Raw genomic sequence first — 25992 nt, forward strand, 5'->3', positions numbered from 1 at the left:
AAAGTAACATAGATTCGTGATCCTCACTTGTATTTGGGACAGCAATGTTGTGGAGGATGCTAATCACATCATCAGATGGGGTTTCCTTAAGAAGGATCTGGAGGGGAATTTTCTCAGATCTTAGACCAGAAAAAGCTATGTTCTGCTGAGCATTTCCATTCTTTGTGGTTTTGTGAAGTGTGGAATGTAGAGTTTCTCAACTAGATCTAGTTGATAGGAATAGATTAAGGGTTGGAAACTGGAAGTTCCATTTAGATACTGAATTACTGTCAGGAATTACTTTTTTTTTTTTCATTAATTTTATTTATTTATTTATTTATTTTGAGATAGCCTCTTACTCTTTCATCCGGGCTGGAGTGCAGTGGTGCAATCATAGCTCATGCCACTGAGCTATGAACCTTATCAAGACAGGGGAATTGCAATAGAGAAAGACAATAGAGAAAGAGTTTAATACACGTAGAGCTGGCTAAATAGGAGACCAGAGTTTTGTTATCAGCCTCTGAAAATTTGGAGGCATAAATCATACATAACCTTGAACTCCTGGGCTCAAACAATCCTCCTGCCTCAGCCTCTCATGGAGCTAGAATTACAGGTGCAAGCCACTATGCCCTGCCAATTTCTTTTTCATATATGTGTATATATGTGTGTGTGTATATAGATATGTGAAAAGTTTACACACACGTTTTTAAAAGAGAGATGGAGTCTTGCTATTTTGCCCAGGCTGATCTCGAACTCCCAGGCTGAAGCATTCCCTCCTGCCTTGGCCTCCCATAGTTTTGGGATTACAGGCGTCAGCCACCACATTCAGCCTTTTAATGCTTTTAAAATTAAGTTTTTATTTCAAAGAAATGCACGTACACAGTTTAAAAAGTCAAATTAATGCGAGGCCTCTAGTGAGAAACAGCAGCCCCTGAGTCCCCTCCTCATTTACACTCCCAGAGGGAACCATCTGAATTCTTTCAGTTGTTTCTTCTGGTATTTGTTTACCTCCATATTTCTAAATAATTTATATACATTGTTAATTCTTGTCTTTTCTTTTTTTTTCAATTTTGGAGATTTTTGTTCTTCCTTCTGAATAGGACAGATGGAATTTGGCACTCTAACACTCATCTTGCCTACCTCCACCTGCCTTCCTCTTCCTCTCGATGTAATTATGTCACAATTGTTGATTTAAAAAATATGAGAGCTGGGCACAGTGGCTCACACCTGTAATCCCAGCACTTTGGGAAGCTGAGGTGGGAAGACTGCTTGAGGCTAGCTTGGGTAACATAGCAAGACCCAGCTCTGTTATAAATTAATTAATTAATTAAAACGCAATATGATTAATTCCGTATTTTTCAAGGCTAAGTCATACAGGATACTATGATTACACTTCCTTCTTTCCACAACTGTTTTCTTTGGAGTTCTTTTGTTTTGTTTTGTTTTTGAGATGGAGTCTCGCACTGTCACCCAGCCTGGAGAGCAGTGACATGATTTCGGCTCACTGCAACCTCCGCCTCCCAGGTTCAAATGATTCTCCTATCTCAGCCTCCCAAGCAGCTGGGACTACAGGCATGCGCCACCACGCCTGGCTAATTTTTTCGTATTTTTAATAGAGACGGGGTTTCATCATATTGGCCAGGCTGATCTCAAACTCCTGACCTCGCGATCCACCCGCCTCCACCTCCCAAAGTGCTGGGATTACAGGCATGAGCCACCGCGCCCAGGTGGAGTTTATTTTTAACTTAGTTTTCTGAATACCTATCACTACTTTATTCCCATACTTTCCTCTATATGTCTAACATCTCTTAATACAATCATGCATTGAGTAACTGTCAGCTCCAGCTCCACCATCTTCTTGCTCCAATCTGGGCCTGCCCTATAGCTAACAAATACAGTATTTTAGGGGTTCCCTTCAACATCCAGGACCCCCCATTACCCCTCTCATCTTGAAGCCTGTTTCCTATATACTATCTCTTCCCTTTTTCTGGTTCATTCCAACATTTTAATTTGAAAATTTTTCAGTAGTTTCCTGAGAAAGAATGAAGGGGAGGTAAATGTTTTGAGCATTTGCATGTCCAATGATGTCTTTATTCTTCACTTGATTAATAATTTAAGTTCAGCCTGTCCCTGAACCAAGAGAAGCAGCTGAGAACATCATCAGTGCTCTGTGCAAGCCCTCACTCCCCAGACGAAGAAGGGAAGAGCTGAGGCAAGCACATAAGGTTTGTTCTTCCCAAAGTCACTAATCAGGTAAGTCCCTCATCTCCACTAAAACCAGGAGTGTTGCAGCTATTGGAGCTGGAGAAATATTAGATATGGAAAAGAAGCATACATGCAACCAATGAAAACGTATAAACTCATGTAAGGATAAAAAGAAAAGAAGAAGTAGCTTCTTCTGTATCTTTCCAGAAGTATTCTGTCTATATACGAGAAAATATACATTTATCCCTTTCTTCGTCTTTGTTTTAACATATACTAGCATTCTATACATACATAATTTATTTCTCACTTGGTTCTACATCTTAAAAGAGTTTGATTCTTTTCTACTGCTTCAGAGTATTTCATTGTATGACTGTACTATACAGTTGACCTTGAACAATATGGGTTTGAACTGCTCAGGTCCACTTATATGAAGATTTTCTTCTGCCTCGGCCACCCGAGACAGCAAGTCTGCCACCGAGACTCCTCTTCAGCCTACTCAATGTGAAGATGATGAGGATGAAGACTCTTATGATGAACCACTTCTGCTTAATGAATAGTAAAAAATATTTTCTCTTCTTTATGATCTGCTTAATTCTTTTCTCTACTTTACTTTATAAGAACACAGGATATAGGCCAGGTGCGGTGGCTCACACCTGTAATTCCAGCACTTTTGGAGGCTGAGGAGGTTGGATCATGAGGTCAGGAGTTTGAGACCATCCTGGCCAACATAGCGAAACCCCATCTCTACTGAAAATACAAAAAATTAGCCAGGCATGGTGGCATGTGCCTGTAGTCCCAGCTACTCAGGAGGCTGAGGCAGGAGAATCGCTTGAACCCGGGAGGCGGAGGTTGCGGATCGCGCCACTGTGCTCCAGCCTGGGAAACAGAGCAAGACTCCGTCTCAAAAAAAAAAAGGACAAAGGATATAATACCTATAACATACAAAATATGTGTTAATCAACTGTTTATATTATCAGCAAGGCTTCCAGTCAACATTAGGCTGATAATTAAGTTTTGAGAGAGCAAAAAATTATATGCAAGGCTGAGCATAGTGGCATGCCTGTAATCCCAGCTACCTGTAAGACTGAAGCAGGTGGATCACTTGAACCCAGCCTAAAAAACATAAGACCTTGCCTCAAATAAAAACTAATTTCAACGGGGTGGGGTGGGGCTCATGCCTGTAATCCTAACACTTTGGGAGGCCTAGATGGGAGGATTGCTTGAATCTAGGAGTTCGAGGCCAGGCGCGGTGGCTCACGCCTGTAATCCCAGCACTTTGGGAGGCCGAGGCGGGCGGATCACAAGGTCAGGAGATCGAGACCACGGTGAAACCCCGTCTCTACTAAAAATACAAAAAAATTAGCCGGGCGCGGTTGTGGGTGCCTGTAGTCCCAGCTACTCGGGAGGCTGAGGCAGGAGAATGGCGTGAACCCGGGAGGCGGAGCTTGCAGTGAGCCGAGATCGCGCCACTGCACTCCAGCCTGGGCGACAGAGCGAGACTCCGTCTCAAAAAAAAAAAAAAAAAAAAAAAAAAGAATCTAGGAGTTCGAGACCAGTCTGGGCAACATAGTGAGACACCTCTACAAAAAATAAAATCAGCCAGGTGTGATGGTGTGTGCCTATAGTCCCAGCTACTTGGGAGGCTGAGGCAGGCTGGCTGAACCCAGGAGGCAGAGGTTGTAGTGAGCCAAAATTGTGCCACTGCACTCCAGGTGACAGAGTGACACCCTGTCTCAAATAACAATAATAATTTCAAAGCAGAAAATTTATCTAGGTCGGTTGTGGTGGCTCACACCTGTAATCCCGGCACTTTGGGAGGCTTAGGTGGGCAGATCACCTGAGTCCAGGAGTTCAACACCAGCCTGGCCAACATGGTGAAACTGACGTCTCTCCTAAAAATACAAACATTAGCCAGGCATGGTGGTGTGTGCCTGTAATCCCAGCTACTCGGGAGGCTGAGACAGGAGAATCACTTGAACCCAGAGGCGGAGGTTGCAGTGAGCCAAGATCACGCCACTGCATTCAAACCTGGGTGATAGAGCCAGACTCCATCTCAAAAAAAGAAAAAAGAAAATTTATCTAAATCTTAAAAGCAGAAGATTGCCAAAGAAAATTTTGATTAACCAGGCATGGTGGCACACGCTTGTAGTCACAGGTACTCTGGAGGCTGAGGCAGGAGAATCTCTTGAACCCAGGAGGCGGAGGTTTCAGTGAGTAGAGATGGCGCCACTGCACTCCAGCCTGGGTGACAGCGCCAGACTCCATCTCAAAAAAAAAAAAAAGTGGGGCGCAGTGGCTCAAGCCTGTAATCCCAGCACTTTGGGAGGCGGAGGCGGGTGGATCACGAGGTCAGGAGACCGAGACCATCCTGGCTAACACGGTGAAACCCTGTCTCTACTACAAAAATACAAAAAATGAGCCGGGCGTGGTGGCAGGTGCCTGTAGTCCCAGCTACGCGGGAGGCTGAGGCAGGCGAATGGCGTGAACCCGGGAGGCGGAGCTTGCAGTGAGCTGAGATTGCGCCACTGCACTCCAGCCTGGGCAACAGAGTGAGACCCTGTCTCAAAAAAAAAAAAAAAAGAAAAAAAGAAAAAGAAAAAAAGAAAAATTTATATGCAGATTTTCAACTGTACAGATGTTGGCTTCCCTAATGGCTGCCTTGTTCAAGGGTGAACTGTAATTTATATAACCAGTCCTATACTGATGAACATTTAGGTTATTTCCAATATTTTGATAGTTCAAAGTTGTAACGAATAACCTTAAATATGTGTGATTTCACATGTGTGAGTATATCTGTTGAATAAGTTTCTAGAAATGGGATTGCTCAGCCATACTTACATCATTTGCTTTTGTTTTATTCTGTTCCCTGCATTGTGACTTTTGCCTCACTTTCTGTTGACTCTGCTTTGTCAGCACAGGATTATGTTTTTTACAGCTTACTGTCATTTTAATAAGGTTTCGGAAAGACCGAAATTAAATGGCTCTGTTCAATTGACATGTTTAACCAGAAATTGCTGAAGGCCTCTCTGTGACAATGTTTAGAGAAATTTTGGTTAACATTTTATCTACAGAAGATTAGCTTATAAGGTAATCTAATAATATGTTCTACTCAAATTCCTTTTTGGTATCTGGAACCCCTTTAAGTTGAAGGAAGTAAGATACAAGATTCAGATTTGAGCTGAGGCATTTTTACTCTAAACTTTGAATTTTAAACTGGCTTACCAAAGCTTTAACAACAGTGATTTTGTTTTCCTTTGCTGTCCCTTCTAAGTTCATCTCTCCCAACATTTGAGTTTTCCTAGAAGCAAATCAGAGGATTTATTTAAGAATTTGAGATATTATTTGGGAGGTGATCTCAGGAACTAGCAATAGGGAAGGGAAGAAAGCCAACAAAAGATGTAGTATGAAGAAAGCTGCCGCTGTAGGTAAACGGAAGCTTAATCCTGCTGGGAAACCATCTGGTAAACACACAACACATACACCGTAAGAGTTATTTCATCCAGAGGTCCCAAGGAGCTCAGATATGTATACACTAATTCTTATCCTTCTTGGTTGACCTAACAACCTAGTTAGTCACAACCTAAAAGTCAACTGAAATATCTTGAAGAGTGTGGGTCAGACAAAGAAATTTTCTAAACAAACCAAAAGTACAAGGGCCCTAAGGCAGTGTGGTGGACGTTTGTTGCTTTTTGGCTCACTAGAATTTATTCTTTCTTCTAATACCACTTCTGTTTATTTGGGGGAGATATGTTACCTATGGTGTAGTCTTAAAATTCATTTCTAGCTGCTCTTGGATTAGCTTTTCTCTTGCCTTCCTACAATTATCCTTCATTTGGTCTTATTGCATCAACCTCCAAAAGAATTGGAAATCATTGTGGTCCATCCTTTTCTACTCTTGACCTTGAAACTAAATCCAAAGCTTCACCATTAAGCATTATGTTAACCATGGGTAGCGTAGTTTCTTTCAGGTTAAAATTTTATTTTCCTAGCTTACCAAGAGTTTTTACGAGAAAGGGTGTTGGATTTTTTCAATGCTATTTTACCATCTATGAAGAGGATATGCTTTTTCTCCTTTAATATAAAGAACTTCATGTTTACTAATATTGTAGCAGTCTTGCATTCCTGAGATAAACCCTAACTTGGTCATCATTTTATCTTTTAGTAGATTAGACTTCCCATTTTATGTATGATTTTTCAATCTGTATTAATAGGGCTCTAGACTCCCCCACTCCAACCTTATGGTCCATCCTCATAATCTTTTTTTTTTTTTTTTGAGATGAGGTTTTGCTCTTGTTGCCCAGGCTGGAGTGCAAAGACGCAACCTCAGCTCACTGCATCCTCTGCCTCCTGGGTTCAAGTGATTCTCCTGCCTCGTCCTCCCAAATAGCTGGGACTACAGGTGTGCACCACCACGCCTGGCTAATTTTGTATTTTTAGTAGAGACAGGTTTTCACCATGTTTGTCAGGCTGGTCTCGAATTCCTGACCTCAAGTGATCCACCCACCTGGGCCTCCCAAAGTGCTGGGATTACAGGCATGAGCCACCGCACCCAGCTGGTCCGTCCTCAAATATTGCTATCAGTTATGCTAGCCTTGTAAAACATATTGGCGAATTAGTTCAGTCTAATCCAGACTTCATGCATACTGTTTTTCCAATGGATTCTTATCCATTTGCCATTTCCTTAAGGAAGCTCGATTGCATGTTATTAAACCAACTTCAAAGAACTTGTTCTAACTGGCCAGGCTCCCTGACCCCTTCTCCAAGGTATTTTCATTGACATGGTTTTCTTTGCTTTATTTTTTGAGACAGACCCTCACCCTGTCACCAAGGCTGGAATGCAATGGCGCAATCTAGGCTCACTAAAACCTCTGCCTCCCACGTTCAAGCAATTCTTGTGCCTCAGCCTCCCGAAAAGCTGTGACTACAAGTGTGCGCCACCATGCCCAACTAATCTTTTGTATTTTTAGTAGACACAGCATTTTGCCATGTTAGCCAGGCTGGTCTCAAACTCCTGGCCTCAAGTGATCTGCCTGCCTCAGCCTCCCAAAGTGTAGGGATTACAGGCGTAAGCCATCACACCTGGCTGACATGTTATACTAACATTTGATACCTAATTAAAAATCAGACTCACCTTCCACAGGAAATTCCTACAAATTCTCCATCACTAGGGTCAGTTCCCAGGGACGAGAAGCTTAAAATATGTCCCTAAAATGAGCCCCTATATGACCCCTAGGCAACTACTAATCTGCTTTCTCATTATACTTTGTAGTTTTGTGATTTTAAATAAATGGAAGCATACAGTATGTATTTACCTGGCTTCTGTCACACAACATTGAGATTCATCCATGTGGTGTGTACCAATTTTTAATCCCCTTTTTTTTTGAGACAGAGTCTCGCTTTGTCCCCCAGGCTGGAGTGCAGTGGCGCAATCTCGGCTCACTGCGAGCTCTGCCTCCCAGGTTCACGCCATTCTCCTGCCTCAGCCTGCTGAGTAGCTGGGACTACAGGTGCCTGCCACCAGGCCTGGCTAATTTTTTGTATTTCTTAGTATTATTAGAGACAGGGTTTCACTGCGTTAGCCAGGATGGTCTCAATCTCCTGACCTCATGATCCGCCCGCCTCGGCCTCCCAAGGTGCTGGGATTACAGGTGTGAGCCACCACACCCAGCCTTTTGTCCCCTTTTTATCGCTAAATAGTATTCCACTGTATGGTTATACCATAATTTATCCACTCAGTTACCAATGGATATTTTGGCTATTACAAATAAAGTTATGAAAATGTGCGAGCTACTCCTCATGTGGACATATGCTTTCGTTTCTCTTGGGTAAATAACCAGGGGTGGAATGGCTGAGTCATATAAAATGTGTATGTATAACTTTCAAGGAATTGTTCAGCTTTTCTACAGCAGTTGTAGCATTTAACATTGCCACCACCACTGCAGGAGGGTTTCAGATGCTTCACATCCTTAACACTTGATATAGTTTTTATTTTTCAAACTTAAAACAATTCTGAAAGGTATGTAGCAGTTACCTGGTTGTCATTTAATTTGCACTTCCTTGATGACTAATGTTGAGCATTACATTAAGCATCTTTTCATGCACTTATTTTCCATCTCATATATATCCCAGTTCTTTACAGATACAAATACTTTGTTGGCTATGTTCTACAAATATGTTCCCCCAGTCTGCTCTTGCCTTTTCATTTGCTTGTCTTTCAGAAAGTTTTTAAAATTTACAAAGTTAAATTTAAAGTTTATGCTTTTTTGTTTCCTATTTTGAGAACTCTCTGCCAAACCCAAAGTCACTAAGAATTTTCTATATAATCTTCTAGAAGTTTTATGGTTTTAGCTACTACCTTAGTTTTTTAATCCCCTTCAATTCCCTCTCCTTTTGCTCCACACCATCAAATCCTGGCATTTTACAAAAATACTTTCTATTTGCCGAGTCCCTATTCTACTTACCTATTTTCTTTCTTAAGCATGCTAAAGGCCTCTCAGCTGATTCTCCTCGTGCTCTAATCCAGAATATTCTTCAATTCCTTTTTTAAAATTAATTCACCTATTCTTTAATTCTATCTTTAGGCTAGTGATCCAAACCTGAAACATACAGAGCCACAATAACATAACTGCCACTAGCTTCTTGTAGTGACTTAAATCAAAATGTCCATACCTCATTCACACTAGCCACACTTCAAGTGCTAAACAGCCACACAGGAATGGCTACCATACTGTACAGCAGATATTCTCATCATCCCAATAAGTTCTACTGGACAATGTTGTTATAGATTAATAATAGCTTCCATTTTTAAGGCACTTAGTCCAGACACTAAAGGTTTTAATCTTCATGATAACACTGTGAGGCAGGCTTTATCTCAGTATTAAAGAAAATTAAGGCCAGGTGCAGTGGCTCACGCCTATAATCCCAACACTTTGAAGGATGAAGCAGGCGGATCGCTTGATGCCAGGAATTCAAGACTAGCCTGGGCAACGTGGCGAAACCCCGTCTATACAGAAAATTAGCCGGGTGTGGTGGCACGCACCTGTAGTCTCAGCTACTTGGGAGGCTAAAGTAGGAAGATCACTTGCGCCCAGCAGGTGGAGGCTGAAGTGAGCTGAGATTGCACCCCTGTACTCCCGCCTGGGTGACAGAGTGAGACCCTGTCTCAAAAAAAAAAAAAAAAAAAAGAGAGAAAATTAAGGTTCTGTAAGGATACTTACCTCAAACAATCCTTTCAAAAGCTTGAGGCCAGGCGTGGTGCCTCACACTTGTCATCCCAACACTTTGGGTGGCCAAAGTGGGCGGATCACTTGAGGTCAGGAGTTCGAGACCAGCCTGGCCAACATGGTGAAACCTCGTCTCTACTAAAAATACAAAAATTAGCCAGGTGTGGTGGCAGGCACCTGTAATCACAGCTATTCCGGAGGCTGAGGCAGAATCACCTGAACCAGGGAGGCAGAGGTTGCAGTGAGCCGAGATGGTGCCATTGCACTCCAGCCTGGGCAACAAGAGCAAGACTCCGTCTCAAAGGGGGTTAAAAATGCATAAAGCATGACATTGCTCTTTATTGCCAATTTATACAAAACTACTTGTATGCCTCTCACAGAACTTTAATTCCAGTGCTGCATACCCCTAGTTTGTACTTTTCCTCCTTTAAAACTTAGTATATATGGGAAATCCCTGATGAATCTGACCCTACTCTTATTCAATATTTACATACTTTGCACTACACCAATATGTGAAATAGAAAAGCTCCATAATTTTCAGCTATTCCTGTTTTTTTCTGTCGAACTTTCACCCACTCCTCACTTTGTTTCTCTAGGATTATTATCATCATCCATCATTTTAAGCTTCCAAGAATAGTCTGATCCTGCTAGCCAGTTGAGCCTCTCACTGGCTAATCACATTCACTTGAAAAGCTTTTGGAAAAAAGATTCTCATGCTCCATTCCATAAAACTACCTGTTAATATCAATAGTGTCTACAGTGAGCTTGAGGTACAACAAAGTTTGGGAGTTAAAACCTCAGCTATCTCAGTCTAAATACTTTAAGTTCGTTTTTTCCTTGTTTTCTCCAAGGTAGTTAGCAAAAGAATGGAAAGAGAACAACATAAAAGCATAGAAACAGACAAATTTTCTACACATACTCCTTATACTTCATTATTCTAAGTTATACACAATGTTCAACAGGAGTTTGAAGTTTATTTAGTAATATACATAAGTCATGGCTGACAACTGAGAAAATCCTATTTACATAAACCATCATAGTTTAAAAATACATAGTATTTGTACTTTAATACAATAGGGTCCCAGGATTCAAACAAGGAAGCTTGATTCCAGAATTGGCATTATGTAGTTACGTACTCTGCTACAAAGAACTAGTGGAGGTAAACTTCGGCAGTAAAATTCTCAACAGTCAAATATTAATGCATTTCATAGACATGGCTCTGCATCCGTAGAGGAAGATACAATTCCTTCAGCACATGTGCCAATTTCTGAGTCTTCCCCTACAGAATCCTCAACAGTATCTTCTTCAGAATCAAATTCCTGATTATCCAGTGATTCAAATTTATCCAGAGGTTCACCATTCAGTCTCTTAAAGAATAAACCAATAATTTATTGTAAAAATGTTAAAACCTAAGTTGATCAGCATATTGATATAGCTGACCCGTATAGCATACCAATATAGCTATGAGATTTTTTTCATCTTGCCCCTCAATAAATTCATTTATAAACAGTGTGATATCAAAGTCTCTACCACACTAGATTATAGTCAGCAAAGTGTTTAATAATTTGCCTTTTTTTAAAAAAGCACTGAAATGATTGCAGACTATAAACAGGTACTTTCCCAATCAGCTGCAGGGACAACTAGGTGTTCTACATTTCCAATCAGCTGTGGATTAATACTTTTAAGGCAGTTAAGAGAGTTACCATAGTATTTCCAAATGAAAACTCCAAACATTAATTCTATCATGGGTCTCAAATGTAAGGTCACAATTCAGTTACATGAAAAGTTTTGATTTGAAAAACTTTCTTCCTATCAGCAAGACAAACTTTTTGCAAACATGAATAAATAAATCTTAAAACCTTTTTAAGGTCAAGTCTGATAAAGCAACACTTAACAGGCTAATTCTTAACAAACACATTAGCTACTTACAAAATGTTTTAAAGTCAGATAAAACCACAAAACTTATTTAGTGTACAAATTAGCAATTTTATAAATGACAGTAATGTCAAGCTGGTATTAAAATTAAAACTATCTAAAAATGTGTCAACTATGAATTTTCTATACCTATTTTCCAGGGATAATTCCTTTTAATAACTCTTCCAAAAAAAGATGGTCTTTTGCTTCGTAATAATAATTAAGTTACTGAACTTTTACTCTCTGCAAATACTCCTTGCAACTGTCCATCTATTATAACTCATTTAATTCTCATAACAAGTCTATAAGGTAGGCATCATCATTACTCTCATTTTATGGATGAGGAAGATGAAGCCCTGACCGGATAAACCCACTCTACCCAGCAAACTTAATGGTGTTAGGAAGGAAGTTAAGTCTCAAATCCAGGAAATCTGATTCCAGAGCTCACACACTTCAAAGGGATCACACTATATACTACCTGAACTTTATAGACAAATACATAAATTTGAACCAGGTAACTATTAAATTACCTACCTCTATTAGCTCTGCCATATACTGTACATGTTCTGCTACTTCTGCCAATTCTTTGTTCTCCTTTTTCAGGCGGGCAATTTCGTTGTCCTTTTGTTCGATTTCTTTATGAAGCTATATTACATAAATAAAGTTCAGTATTCTATAGATTTGCTGTGCTATAAATCAAATTACATGCCTCCAAGTATATAACATGGAAGACATGCAGCATAGAATTAACTCTCAATACAACAGGATTCATTTTGTGTAATTCTGTCAAGAGCTGCCTTTTTACTTAAACTTTTCTTAAGCCAATATTAAAGCCAGCTCATATTGCTCTAACAAAATATGCTAAGCAGCAAGAGTAAAACAATCCTGGAATTTTTAAAAATGGTACAAATGATACTCTACATACTTTCTCATTTTCCTTAAGTGCTTCATACAGCGCCTTCCTCCGTTTTTCTGCCACTTCTTTCCAATATTGAGAGGATGGATTTTCTAAAATAATATTTTACATATAACTTTAAAAATCATTACTGTCAAAACCCAGTAATTTGTTTCAAAAAAATTTCCAATCTTAGTACCCTCCCATATTGTTTAGTAATACTCATTTTTAAAAGATTAAAGTTAGAAAATAAAATCAGTATTCTTCTATTTTCCCCAACATTTCAAAGATTTCAATCCTTCAGAAGAATTACAACTAAAGTACAATAGGTATATCTCTTCCACCTAGATTATTAAAGATTTTTACAACACATTTGTTTTGTGAGGTCATGTATTTTTATGTAACAATGACATTTTTACAAAGTCCAATCAGTTATTTTGTACACTGTCCTGAATTTTTTATTTCTATCTCCATGATTAGATTCAAACTAAACATTTTTGGCAGGAATACTATATAAGTATAGTATAAGAATACTATGTAAGTATGTATCCTCAGTGTATCATCAAGAAGCACATGCCAATTTGTCATGATATTGAAGATGTTAAATTTGATCATTTGATTAAGATGCTATCTATCAGATTTCTGCCTTGTAAGGATAACTTTTTCCCTTAGTAATTAACTAATGATCTGTAGAGTAAAATATTTGAGACTGTCAATACCCTGTTCTCCAACAACTTTTTACCTAAGTTTAATTCCATTGATGATTGATGTTTCCGGCTTTTATCTATTACTTATACAGCGGATGGAAAATCGATTTTTTTCACTTATGTAATTCCTTCTACATGTAGTAGTTAGCATTATTCTGTAAATAAAAACTTTTCCTACCCCAATTTAAAAGAAAATTTATCAGTATGGACTCATACATCCTTTTGTATTCAATGCATTATAATCCATTCTTGTCGTTATTCATTTTGATGCTCAAATTTTCCCAACTTTAGTCTGTGAGAATCCTTCCAAGATTACGTGTGTTCTTTCAACATGTCCACCCGTTTTTGAGTACTTCCTTATTTTCTGTCACAAGATAATCCATGATCACCTAAAGTTTCCCTGCCCCTGACCTGGAATCAGCAATTTCTCCAAGGAACTCTAGTGAAGAATAGTGTTTACAAACCAAGAACTGGATGCAGGGTGTGCTCCTTGCTACAGAGGTGTAGTGTGTTTCTACCTATTTAGGGGCAGTGCTAGGAAATGTAATACTTCAACATGTTACTCATTTGCTCAATCCTAAAATATACACAATTTTTTTTTCCTCAAAATTACAATAATACCACTGCCAACGAATATAACAAAGTTCAAACAACAAATGTAATAAAGTTTGAGATTTCTCTGCAATTATTTTAATTTTTACCATATATGCCAAAGGGTTACATGGATAATGTTTTCCACCTGTGGTTATATTAGCAGTATGATATATAGTTATTTGTCTTGATATTTAACTTTAGTTTATTTTAACTAATCCTTGATGTAATTTTTAACTTAATCAGATATGAGTGTCACAAATCCTGCTCTTTAATCTACAATATTTTTAAAGAGCTTCTTTATTTCTATCCAGTCAACCTTTCCTAATTTTTCCTAATAAAAATCGTACTGTCTACTTCTCTTCTTCCTGTCTTCAAGGCAATTCAAAATGAGCCCAAATGTTACTGTGACCTTGAGCAAGTCAATTAACTTCTCTAGGCCTCAATTTTATTAGTAATTAACATCCAATGACCTATAATTCACACAGAAATAATAATCTTCCATAATGTTTGTAAAACATCAGTTGCTTCTTCTGATGTATACTGCCATTCCATTAAAAACTAGTATTTATTACAGGCATAATTCTTCTCATTCATCTTCACTCTCTTCATCCATATTTTTATTGGCTTCCTTACGCCATACTCTCCTGGAATATTCAAATTCCTTTCATACTTCAACTTATTATCTAAACATTTTTCTTCTAAAAAACCTATTTCCAAGTCTTGTAAACTCTTACAAGGCAATCCAATATCAGAGCTGTCATATTAATAACTATCCTTTCCCCCCACCCTTTTCTTTTCCTTCAGAGACTGGGTCTTGCCCTGTCTCCCAGGCTGGAGTGCAGTGGTGCTATCATAGCTCATTGAGGCCACAAACTCTTAGGCTCAAGTGATCCTCCTGACTGAGCCTTCTGAGTAGCTGGGAATACAGGCACAAGCCACCATGCTCCGCTAATTTTTTCATACAGATAGAGCCTCACTGTATTGTCCAGGCTAGTCTCAAACTTCTAGACTCAAGCCATCCTCCTGCCTCAGCCTCCTAAATTGCTGGGATTACAGGCGTGAGCCACTGCACTGGGCCTCCTTTTCCTAACATTTCATCCACACATGGATCTTGTCAAACAAATGGTCACACAAAAACCTTTATAGTGCTGTTATACTAACCCCAGATTACGGTAATTGGCAGAATTCATAATAGTATTAACAAATTCTTCCTTATAATTTAAAATTTTAAGACAAAAGTTATCTATTTTTTCGTACCTTTAATCATAAGATCAAATGACTCCTGGGTGACTCCTCCAAGATTTTTATTTTCACTAGATTCTGGAACAATAACCCCAGGGCTGGAAGTTGTAGATGTTAACTGGTCATTCCGATGTTTCCTTTTGGATAAGCCTGTGGACAGCTATAATGAAAACACTTATCAACGGTATTTACTTTGATTTAATTAACAAGAAATTAGGTGGTTTTTCATTTATGTATTAAAAAAAGAGAACGCGTATCTTTTTTACATCTCTGGATCTTTAAAAAAGTTATACAATTAAAAATTCTACCAAAATGTATAGTAACATTTTAGGAATTTTATTTGCAACAATTATTTTGGATTAGACTGGGGTCTAGAGCTTAGCTGAAATTATTTATTTTTTTTAATTTTAATTTTAATTTTTTTTTTTAGATGGAGTCTCACCCTGTCACCCAAGCTGGAGTGCAGTGGTGTGATCTCGGCTCACTGCAACCTCCACCTCCCGGGTTCAAGTGATTCTCCTGCCTCAAGCCTTCCGAGCAGCCGAGATTACAGGTGTGTGCCACCACACCCGGCTAATGTTTTTGTACTTTTAGTAGAGATGGGGTTTCATCCTGTTGGCCAGGCTTGTCTCAAGCTCCTGACCTCAGGCAACCCACCCACCTCGGCCTCCCAAAGTGCTGGGATTACAGGCGTGAACCACCATACCGGGCGAACTTCTTAAATTGAACAATTAAAACCAGAATCACTTCTTTGGGAAATATATAATTGTTATTCCCAAATTATTTTCAAATTTCAACAATTTATGTGTTTCTGACCAAGAGAATAGTAGAAATGTTTTTAATGTAGACATTGTATCACCAGTACCCCATTTTAGCCATATAGTGCATACCTCATTTTCTCTTCCAACAAGAGATCCAGATGCAGAAGGCTGAATCATCTTCAGAGTTCTTCTTTGGATAGAACTATTCTAAAAAGTCAAGATAATTCATTATCTTGTTACTGAGTTGCAATATGGTTATTTAGTTACTGAGTTTCTGTATGGAGTGTTACTCTTAGTCCTTCTATAATTTAGGGGGGGGAAAGAAACACTAAGAATACAAACATTTGGTCAGCTATATAATTTTATAAGGTTACCTATGAACAAGACACTGGTTTAATCAACTGACAAACTTATTTCCAAAAATTACAATAAAGTTTGAAGAATTCTTAAGAATGAATCATATTACCCAAACTAGACACAAACACACGTAACTTCTCTCATTTCAATGTATGCTCTTGCTATGGTCATTTTGTTAATCATATCTAGTTAAAACAAACATAACAAAATTCCTCAGCTCCAATGAACAGTTCAAACCATGTATGACAAAATTCTAATACAAGAAGGATATCTGTATTGTCTCTGAAAAATCTTCCACACAAAAACTAAAATCTTACAGGTACTCTTTCATAAAACCAAACATCGTAACATTTATGGTATGAACTCACCAAACAGGTCAACTGGGAGAAAAGGTTAATCATTTACACTGTAAAATATTTCTTTCCCTAATCAAAAAGATTCACCTCAGGCCTCCTTAAATCATGAATATCCCCCAAATACTTATATGTACTCACCGAAATAATGTAATTTTCCAGAACATACTTTACACAAAACAAAGTACATGTGTAATAGACATCCCCCCTCAACCATTACCTGATAGTAGAAGCAGTTCTGCTTCAAGCCCATTCATTAGAAGGCGGCTAATATGTCAGTGCCTGAGGCATACTAAACTACTCTAAAATGCCCAAGCTATTGTTTTGGTAAAAATATTGCCTTCCTTGTAATATGTAAATAACTTCCTGTATATTTCATGACCTGAAAGTTCTCTCTTATTTTTGCAAAATATCATTAGTTATACTGCCACCATGGGATAGCAAACAATGGTGAATACTCAAACAAGGTTAGCAAGAACATGATACCACACCAGCGTGAGAAAGTTACTGATTCCACACTGTACCTCACATGACAAGAGTTCACCTTTCCCACGGTCAAGTTGCTACTGCTGATTATTATCTCACCATTTAACTGAAGGACAAACGCCAGCTACTGTGAGAACAAATATTATACCAACATTTCAGATATAATTTAGATTATAGATTAGTCAACAGTCTGCAGACAAATAAAAAGAAAATGTAACGTTGGAACCTTACTAGTAAGAGGTGTTAATTTATTTAAATGCTTGCTGTTAATAATGGTCAAAGAAGCAAGCTAAATTACTGTCACCAAAAAAAAAAAAAGACCATTTCCAAGATTTAACTTTTATTTACATAAGCTGTATAGGCCCAAAACAATGTAATATTATTATTATTATTTTCTGTATATAGAGTATGCATTGGAATAACAGACTCTTAAAGCCAGAAAGTTTCTTGTATATTAATGGGTCTTAACCTTTTTGGAAAACTATTTATGTGAATCCTCTCCCGCAAAAAATTCACATAAAAGCACATTCACACAGAATTTTGCATACAACTCACAATGATCTAGTTCTAGTCCAGTTCCCTCAATTTACAGATGAGTAAACTGAGGCTGAAATGCTAACCCACCCAAGGTCTCAGTTTTGGAGGTAGAACCAAAACCAAACAGAACCCAGTAACCTTTATATTCAAGATAGTTTTACTGTAGCTAGTAAACACAAGACTTTTTAAAAAATGTAATCTGCTGGAAATATATAAATTATTTGGCTGTGATTTGCTTCAAACTAATCCACTGAAGAAAAAGTGGAGTAAATAAGGACACAGATGAAACCAAATTGGCCATATAGTGGTAATTGCTGAAGTTGAGGAAGTAAATTAAAATACTGACTCTACTTTTAAATATTTCAAAAATTTCATAACAAAAATTTTAAATAATCACACACAAAGCACTGTGGGAAGATGCCATCATCCTAAATGGAAGCTAATGGAATCAAATTCACAAATTGTCAATGCGAACTATTATTCAAGAAAAATAATGTAAGAATCCTAAGAAAAGCAAGGCAAACAAAAAACCCTTCAAAAGGTACTTGCTTATACTTATCAATGGCTTTTAAGTACTCGATTTAGCTTACTTAATATTAAAACTTTTTTTTTAGGTACAGGGTCTTACTCTGTCACCCAGGCTGGAGTGCAGTGAAGCAATCACAACTCACCGAAGCCCAAACTCCTAGGCTCAAGCAATTCCTCCCACACCTCGGCCTCCCAGTAGCTGGGATTACCAGTGGGTGCCACCACTGGTAAAAATTATGGTTTTTTAGAAACAAGGTCTCCCTTTGTTGCCCAAGCTGTTCTCAAACTCTTGAGCTCAATCAATCCTCCTACTTCAGCCTCCCAAGCAGCTGGGATCACAGGCATGAGCCACCATGGGCACCTGGCTCTTTATTTAATTTAAACCCATAAATTGATAATTTTCCTGAAGATGTGGTCCAATTCCCAAGGTATTCATACTAATTTGTATGGAAGGACCTAGCTAAATTGTAAATTCACTTAGAACCATAAATATGAATCTAGTCAAAATTATAAACCCAAAACTAAACAAACTCTGTCCTGTTGTCGTAACAATAAATACTTGGAATAAGATTTCCAGTGAAACTATCATATAGGGATTCAAAAAGTATTGCAAATCAAATAGGTTAGATGGTAATGAATACGGTATACTCTAGAAAAATGTGTAATATAATGCAAAACATGTCTGTGGTCAAAGACCCTTAATTCTGAAGATATACACAAGGGATTTTAATAACATCATTTCATGAAATATAAGAGTAGAAACAAAGGAGTAAATCTTATACATAGAAAATCCTAAAGATACTTCTGGAATCTTCACAGAGAAAATACAAAAAGAAAAGAAAATCCTGAAGAATCTACTAAAAAACAATTAGAACTAATAAACAAGTTCAGTAAGGTTTCAGGACACAAAATCAAGATACAAAAGTCAACTCTTTTCCTATGCAGTAGCAATGACCAAATGAGAATGAAATTAAGGAAACAGTTCCATTCACAATAACCTCAAAACGAATACTTAGGAAAAAATTTAACACAAATTGTGTAAAATTCATGCTCTGAAAACTACAGACTACTGTTGAAAGACCAAAATAAGAGACAACCCACATTCTTGGGTCACACTTAATATTCTACCGTAATTAGTTTTTTTAAAACGTTCTCTATTGTTACTCATCCTCTGACTAACTCAAGGCTTACAGCCAGGCTAAATTTGGCTAAATCATGTCAAAATACTTTTATTTTAACCCCATGCCTTCTACAAAAGAAATTAAAGTTATTCAATCACATACCTTTACATTCTCTTTGATTTCTTCTTGTTTCTGCTTCATACTGGGATTCATTATGTAGATGGTGCAGCACAGAAGACTAGTAATTAAAAAACAATATGGTTTGCACCCCTGAAGGTGGAGTCTAGGTTTAAAATACTTACAATCATAAAAATTATACTATTGTACAGTAGAACTATTATTTTTTCTCTCTTAATCCAAACTCAGCCCTGTCAATGACTAAGGTGACTAAAGTTAATGACTCTTGATACCTATATTTTACATATATACACACATAATAATTATGTCTGAAAAAATGAAATTAATGTATTTTAAACCAATTTTTAAAACTGGTTTAAAATTTCTAAACGTATTGTCCTGGATTAAATACAGGGCTCTCAAAGATCTGAGAAACAGTCACCAGAAATAGCAAAATATACAGACACTAGGGTATGCCCAGGTCCATCCTAAAGAGCAACATCTTAACTTTCCTGCTTCAAAGACAGATTTAAGGTATAATAAACTCGGCTCTGACAATAACTTAATACTGACTTAATATCAGGTCAAATGAGATCATGCATTTACATCTGTAGGAAATGTTTAACCAGTAACATGAACTGAAGTACTAACAAGCAAGAAAGAGGGAAAAGGTAGAAAGGGATATACGTAATGTGATTAACTAGACCACTGGCCAAACTCACAACAAACTCAGCATCTGAACTGCTCCTCCACTGCCCACTACCCCCCACCGTGTCTGCGCCTGTGCCTACTCGATAGATGTCCCTAATTTTTGTGGCCATGCCTTTACTCAGTGCAGTGGCTTTTCTAACATTAATACATTTTACCTTGTGTCCTGGCGCGCGCGCACACACATGTGCAAACAAAAAAGCTGAGGACAGGCCGGGCGCGGTGGCTTACATCTGTAATCCCAGCACTTTGGGAGGTCGAGGCAGGCGGATCGCCTGAGTGATCACCAAAGTGCTGGGAGGTCGAGGCAGACGGATCACCTGAGGTCAGGAGTTGGAAACCAGCCTGGCCAACGTGGTGAAACTCCGTCTCTACCAAAAATACAAAAATCAACCGGACACGGTGGTGCTCGCCTGTAGTCCCAGTTACTCGGGAGGCTGAGGCAGAAGTATCGCTTGAAGCCGACAGGTGGAGGCTGCAGTGAGCCGAGATTCTGCACTCCAGCCTGGGCAACAGAGTGAGACTCCGTCTCACAAAAAAAAAAAAAAAAAAAGCTTAGAAAACAAAACAATCTAATTTGTGCGGGCACCCTGCTATTTTCTACTGCATTTAATGTTAAGAAAATGCGGTTTGGGCCCCCGTAAACAGACCCCAGGCAATGTTCTTCAAACTGTGGGTCGTGGGTCGTGAGTCGTGATCTCAAAATCATTTAGTTAATCATGAGCAACACTGCTTAGAAAAATGCAACTGAACAGAATGGAATTGAAAAGATGAGAAATAGTGCTTCCATCAACGTCTCAGTTGGTTAGATGGCTGTGTCCTAGGTTGCGATGTAAAATGTACTTTAGTATGAAAAAAGCTGAAAACCACTTAGCAGTCTAATCCTTCACAAGTTTCCCACGCCTATCAGCGACCTTGCACCCTTACTTGCTTGTTATTCTCTAGTTTCTTTAATAGCTAGATTAAAAACCCCGGCATAGGACAGGGATCCATGCGAACCTCGTATCAGCAACGCCAGTATCCGTTTAATGGGAGACGCAGAATTCAGCGACCTCTTCCCACGAGCCAAATTTGCAGATCCCTCAGATCAGGACCAGCCACTTAACTGCCAAGAGGATGGATGCCTAGCCTCATCCCCACAGCTAGGCACGCCCAGGCTGAGTCCCTCACCAGCGTTGCACTCCCCAAGCCCGGACCCAGCCAGCTGGTCCCGGAGGCCCAGCGCCAGGCTAGGGGGCGGGCAGTGTGGCCCCGCGCGCCCGACCTACCAACCGCGGCGCGCGACCCAGGAACTGCGCCAGCCAGCCAATAGGGAGCGTGGAAGTGAGAGCGCGCCAAACCCGACCCAGCCAATGGGGCAGTCCCTTGACTCACCTCCTTACCCTGCCGCGCCACCAGCGACCTTTCAACAACCCCTTCGCCCTTACCCCGGCCGCGGCCCCGCAGCTGTCAAAGTAGGACGCGGCTTCAGAGGGTGGCCGGAACGAAACCGAGTCGTCTAGGGGCTGTGCACCTTGCGCCCCTGCGTACCCACTTCCTGCCGCCTCTTGCACACTTACTAGGTGGAGACGCTCAATCCTCGTAGCGAACGCTGTGGCTGCAGCACCTTGAAAAAGACCACAGCTCACCTACGCTGATCCCCACTGTCGCTGGAGTGTCCCGCGCGCTCTGCAGCAAAGCCCTACCAACTCCGCTTGCCAGCGCCGAACAACCACGTGACCAACTGACGCACGAGAGGCGGGGCCTCTGGAATCCCGCGAATCGCCTCTCCCCTCGGTCCCGCCCCTTCCTGCGCCTGCGCGGTCGACAGTAGCGAGTACTAAGACCGTGGGGATTTTCTGCTACCTGGGAAGTCTGTGCCCTTTGACCCTCCCCTCTGACCCAGCTCTCGGAACTTCCTTAAAATGCAAAGTTTTAGCCCTTTACGAAAGGGAGAAAGATTTGCCTCCATTAGTCGTTAACACCGGAAGAACAAAATATTGTATGTGCATATGTATTAATATGTAGTACACGACATACATTTGTGTAAAGCCCTGGCTCCACGGACTCGTAGTTGTATTAGGGGCTTTTATATTTTGGCTTTTTGTGTTTTGACTATGGTATGGTGCAGGAGGAATTGTTCAGGGAGACAATGATCAGTTAATCCTGCAGCTATTCATTGAGCGCCTTATACGTGCCAATTACTACTGTTCTAGGCACTGAAATTACAACTGCTGTTGCAGTTTGAAGGAGCAGAAACATCTTGGTAATAATTACGTCTAGCCTTTTCTTTATTTTTTTTTTTTATTATTATTTTTAATTGAAACGGAGTCTCGCTCTGTCACCCAGGCTGGAGTGCAGTGGCACGATCTCGGCTCACTGCAATTTCTGCCCCCTGGGTTCAAGCGACTCTCCTGCCTCAGCCTCTCGAGTAGCTGGGATTAGAGGTGCCTCCCACCACGCCCGGCTAATTTTTGTATTTTTTAGTAGAGACAGGGTTTCACCACGTTGGTCAGGCTGGTCTCGAACTCCTGACCTCGGGTGATCCACCCGCCTCGGCCTCCCAAAGTGCTGGGATTACGGCCTCCCACCGCGCCCAGCCTGCCTTTTCTTTTCTTTTACTTTTTTTTTTTTTTTTTTGGAGACGGAATCTCACTCTGTTGCCCAGAGTGGAGCGCAGTGGCGCAATCTCGGCTTACTGCGACCTCCGCCTCCTCGGTTCAAGCGATTCTCTGCCTCAGCCTCCCGAGTAGCTGGGATTACAGGCGCCCACCACCACTGCGCCCCGCCTGCTTTTTTTTATTTTATAAAATTATCAACCAGGCTTGGTGGCTCACGCCTGTAATCCCAGCACTTTGGGAGACTGAGGCGGGTGCAGCACCTGAGGTCAGGAGTTGGAGACCAGTCTGGCCAACATGGAGAAACCCCGCCTCTACTAAAAATACAAAAATTAGCTGGGCATGGTGGCAGATACCTGTAATCTCAGCTACTGAAGAGGCCGAGGCAGGAGAATCTCTCTTTTTTTTTTTTTTTTTTTTTTTTTTTTTTTTTGAGACGGAGTCTCACGCTGTTGCCCAGGCTGGAGTGCAGTGGCGCGATCTCGGCTCACTGCAAGCTCCGCCTCCCGGGTTCCCGCCATTCTCCTGCCTCAGCCTCCTGAGTAGCTGGGACTACAGGCGCCCGCCACCGCGCCCGGCTAATTTTTTGTATTTTTAGTAGAGACGGGGTTTCACTGTGGTCTCGATCTCCTGACCTCGTGATCCGCCCGCCTCGGCCTCCCAAAGTGCTGGGATTACAGGCTTGAGCCACCGCGCCCGGCCAGAATCTCTTGAACCCGGGAGGTGGAGGTTGCAGTGAGCCGAGATCGCGCCACTGCACTCCAGCCTGGGTGACAGAGCAAGCCTCTGTCTCTGAAAAAAAGAAGAAGAGGAAGAGGAAGAAGAGAAGAAGAAGAAGAAGAAAGAGAAGGAGAAGAAGAAGAAAATCATATTCTTAAAGCAGACAATCCATTGACTGGAAAACTATCAAATGACTGGGTTTCCAGAATAAGAATTCTGGTTAGCAGGCCGGTCGCGGTGGCTCACGCCTGTAATCCTAGCACTTTGGGAGGCTGAGGCAGGCGGATCACGAGGTCAGGAGATGGAGACCATCCTGGCTAACACGGTGAAACCCTGTCTCTACTAAAAAATAGAAAAAATTAGCCGGGCGTGGTGGCGGGCGCCTGTAGTCCCAGCTACTCGGTAGGCTGAGGCAGGAGAATGGCGCGAATCCGGGAGGTAGAGCTTGCAGTGAGCCAAAATCTTGCCACTGCATTCCAGCCTGGGCGACAGAGCGAGAATTCGTCTCAAAAAAAAATTTTAAAAAGGAATTCTGGTTAGCAGTGGTAAGCAAAAGCAATGTCGTTTGACTTTGAAACACCAACTAGTCAAAATAGTAAATCTAACTTCCACAGTTTGTTCATTCATTCATGATAAACATAAAGCTTATAGTTCCTCTTCTTGCTATAAAGGAGTATTTTCATTTTGGGTTTCAAAGCAGTGAGTATTGATGCTGAGAAGTTTATTATTGCAAAAGACATTTTGGTCTGCTAGTTGTTATATTTTTGTTTTCGAAGAAAATCTCTTTGTTCTAATTAACTCACTAACAATAAAATCACAACAACTGGTTTAAGGAGGCCACACAAACATTTCCCCAGACCCAAATTCTATACCATCTCAATGAAATTCCACACAATAGGGAAATCTTCTTCCATTGCAATTCTGAAACAAGAAAGCTATGAATCACAGAGGAAAGGTTTAAATGATGGTTTTACACTTTATACCTTCACTATCAATTATACTTTTATGCTAAATTTACTTGATCATGAGAGCTAGTTTTCCATTTCTTCAATTTGCACTTTTTGATTAGGCTAATCTCCCTATGTCTCTGCACATCTTCCTTCTATGCACGTCTCTATGTCCGAATTTCCCCTTTTTATAAGGACAACAGTCAGATTGCATTAGGGCTCATCCTAATTAACTTCATTTCAATTTGATTACCTCTGGGGTGTTAAGACATCAACAGGTGAATTTGGGAACACAATTCAACCTGTAACAGAAAGCTTTTCAGTTTTTGCATTCTACACTTCTCAATTGCTTGTTCCTCACTTCAGAGTGGGAGGAAACAGTATAGACTGTACAAAGAAACTACCTGTGCAGTTCTTCCCAGTTGTGTGGACCTCTTCCTTTTTTATGGTCACTGCAACTTTACTGTCTGTGTAGCATGCTGAGCAGATCCTACTTGTTAAAGAGCTTTCAAGAGGTGAAAACCCCCTCACTTTGAAAGTCTGTTTATCATGTTCATAATGAAACATAAGAATAACTTCTGAGAAAGTTTTGATATGTGAGATCCAGATTTTAAACTTTTGACATTATACATCACCAGTCTCAGGAAGGTCTGTCCTCTGTAGTAATGCTTGTGAAAACACAGGATGTATTCCAAAAACAAATTTGTCAGAAAATTTTTTGAATAATGTAAAAATAATACAAGAGACATAGGCTATTATTCATGGACATTAGGAAAAGGGGGGAGGATCATGGAATATGAATGGAAGTAACAGCATATGTGTAAGAAACCAACAAAAATCTTGAGGTAGGCTGGGTGCAGTGGCTTACGCCCATAATCCACTGTCAGAGGCGTGTAAACTGGAGCAACTCTATCTTGACTAGGAGCTGGGTAAAATAAGGCTAAAACCTATGGGGCTGAATCCTCAGACAGTTAAGGCATTCTAAGTCACAGGATGAGATAGAAGGTTGACACAAAATACAGGTCATAAAGACCGTGATGATAAAACAGGTTGCAATAAAGAAGCCACCAAAATCAAGATGGTGACGAGAGTGACCTCTGGTTGTCCTCACTGCTACACTTCCACCAGCACCATGACAGTTTACAAATGCCATGGCATCGACAGGAAGTTACCCTATATGATCTAAAAAGGGGAGGCATGAATAATCCACCCCTTGTATAGCATATAATAAAGAAATAACCATAAAAATGGTCAACCATTAGCCCTCAGGGCTACTGTGTCTGTGGAGTAGCCGTTTCTTAATTCCTTTACTTTCTTAATAAACTTGCTTTTAACTTTATGGACTCACACTGAATTCTTTCTTAAGAAAGAAAACAGCTGAGGTCAGGAGGTTGAGACCAGCCTAGCTAACATGGTGAAACCCCATCTCTACTAAAAATACAAAAATTAGCTGGGTTTGGTAGCACCCACATGTAATCCCAGCTACTCGGGAGGCTGAGGCAGGAGAATCGCTTGAACCCAGGAGGTGGAGGTTGCAGTGAGATGAGCTTGTACCACTGTACTCCAGCCTAGGTGACAGAGGAAGATTCCGTCTCAAAAAAAAAAAAAAAAAAAAAAAAGGGAGAAAGAAAAGAAAAAAGAAAAATACTGAGGTAGTTCAATATTTAAGCAAAATATAAATTTATGAAAAATGATCAATTATTAGCAAAGACAAAATATGGCTTAATTTTTTCATTGTGAAGTGTCATAATGACTAAGTTAATCTATATTCTGAAGGCAAATGGACAAGAGTTTTAGTTCATTTTGTTCACTTACTTGTTTTAATGCTGGGGCTGTGTAATTCCTATAGAATAAGATATGAAGAACTGTCACAACCATGAAGCTCTGGCTACTGCTTTTGCTGTGTGCATTACAGTCCTTGTCTCTGACCCAGGAATCTCATAGAATAAGGCTAATCGATTCAATATATTCTTGTTTTCTTTCTTTCTTTTTTTTAAGACA

At 40.0% G+C, this 25992-nt stretch overlaps 1 protein-coding gene across 4 annotated transcripts; it reads right to left on the reverse strand.

Moving 5' to 3' along the window:
• Positions 1-10361: 10361 nt before the first annotated feature.
• GMNN (geminin DNA replication inhibitor) lies at positions 10362-21452 on the reverse strand. Of its 4 annotated transcripts, none has more exons than XM_015135645.3 (7): positions 21287-21452; positions 19065-19140; positions 15650-15727; positions 14775-14919; positions 12247-12329; positions 11856-11966; positions 10362-10774 (listed from the first exon to the last, which is right to left on the reverse strand). In XM_015135645.3, exons 2-7 carry the CDS (start codon positions 19113-19115, stop codon positions 10613-10615), a joined length of 630 nt encoding a protein of 209 aa, XP_014991131.3. In that variant the 5' UTR covers positions 19116-19140; positions 21287-21452; the 3' UTR covers positions 10362-10612.
• Positions 21453-25992: the final 4540 nt, after the last annotated feature.

This window comes from Macaca mulatta, chromosome 4, assembly GCF_049350105.2.
Source record: "Macaca mulatta isolate MMU2019108-1 chromosome 4, T2T-MMU8v2.0, whole genome shotgun sequence".
NCBI classification, from domain to species: Eukaryota; Metazoa; Chordata; class Mammalia; order Primates; family Cercopithecidae; genus Macaca; species Macaca mulatta.

Bases quoted from the DNA above. Each gene is read 5' to 3' on its own strand.
- GMNN (XM_015135645.3), bottom strand. From the start codon at position 19,115: ATGAATCCCAGTATGAAGCAGAAACAAGAAGAAATCAAAGAGAATGTA. The intron at 11,967-12,246 runs GTATGTAGAGTA...TATGTAATATAG, and splicing joins CACTTAAGGAAAATGAGAAA to CTTCATAAAGAAATCGAACA. The intron at 10,775-11,855 runs GTAGGTAATTTA...TTATTCTTTAAG, and splicing joins ATATGGCAGAGCTAATAGAG to AGACTGAATGGTGAACCTCT.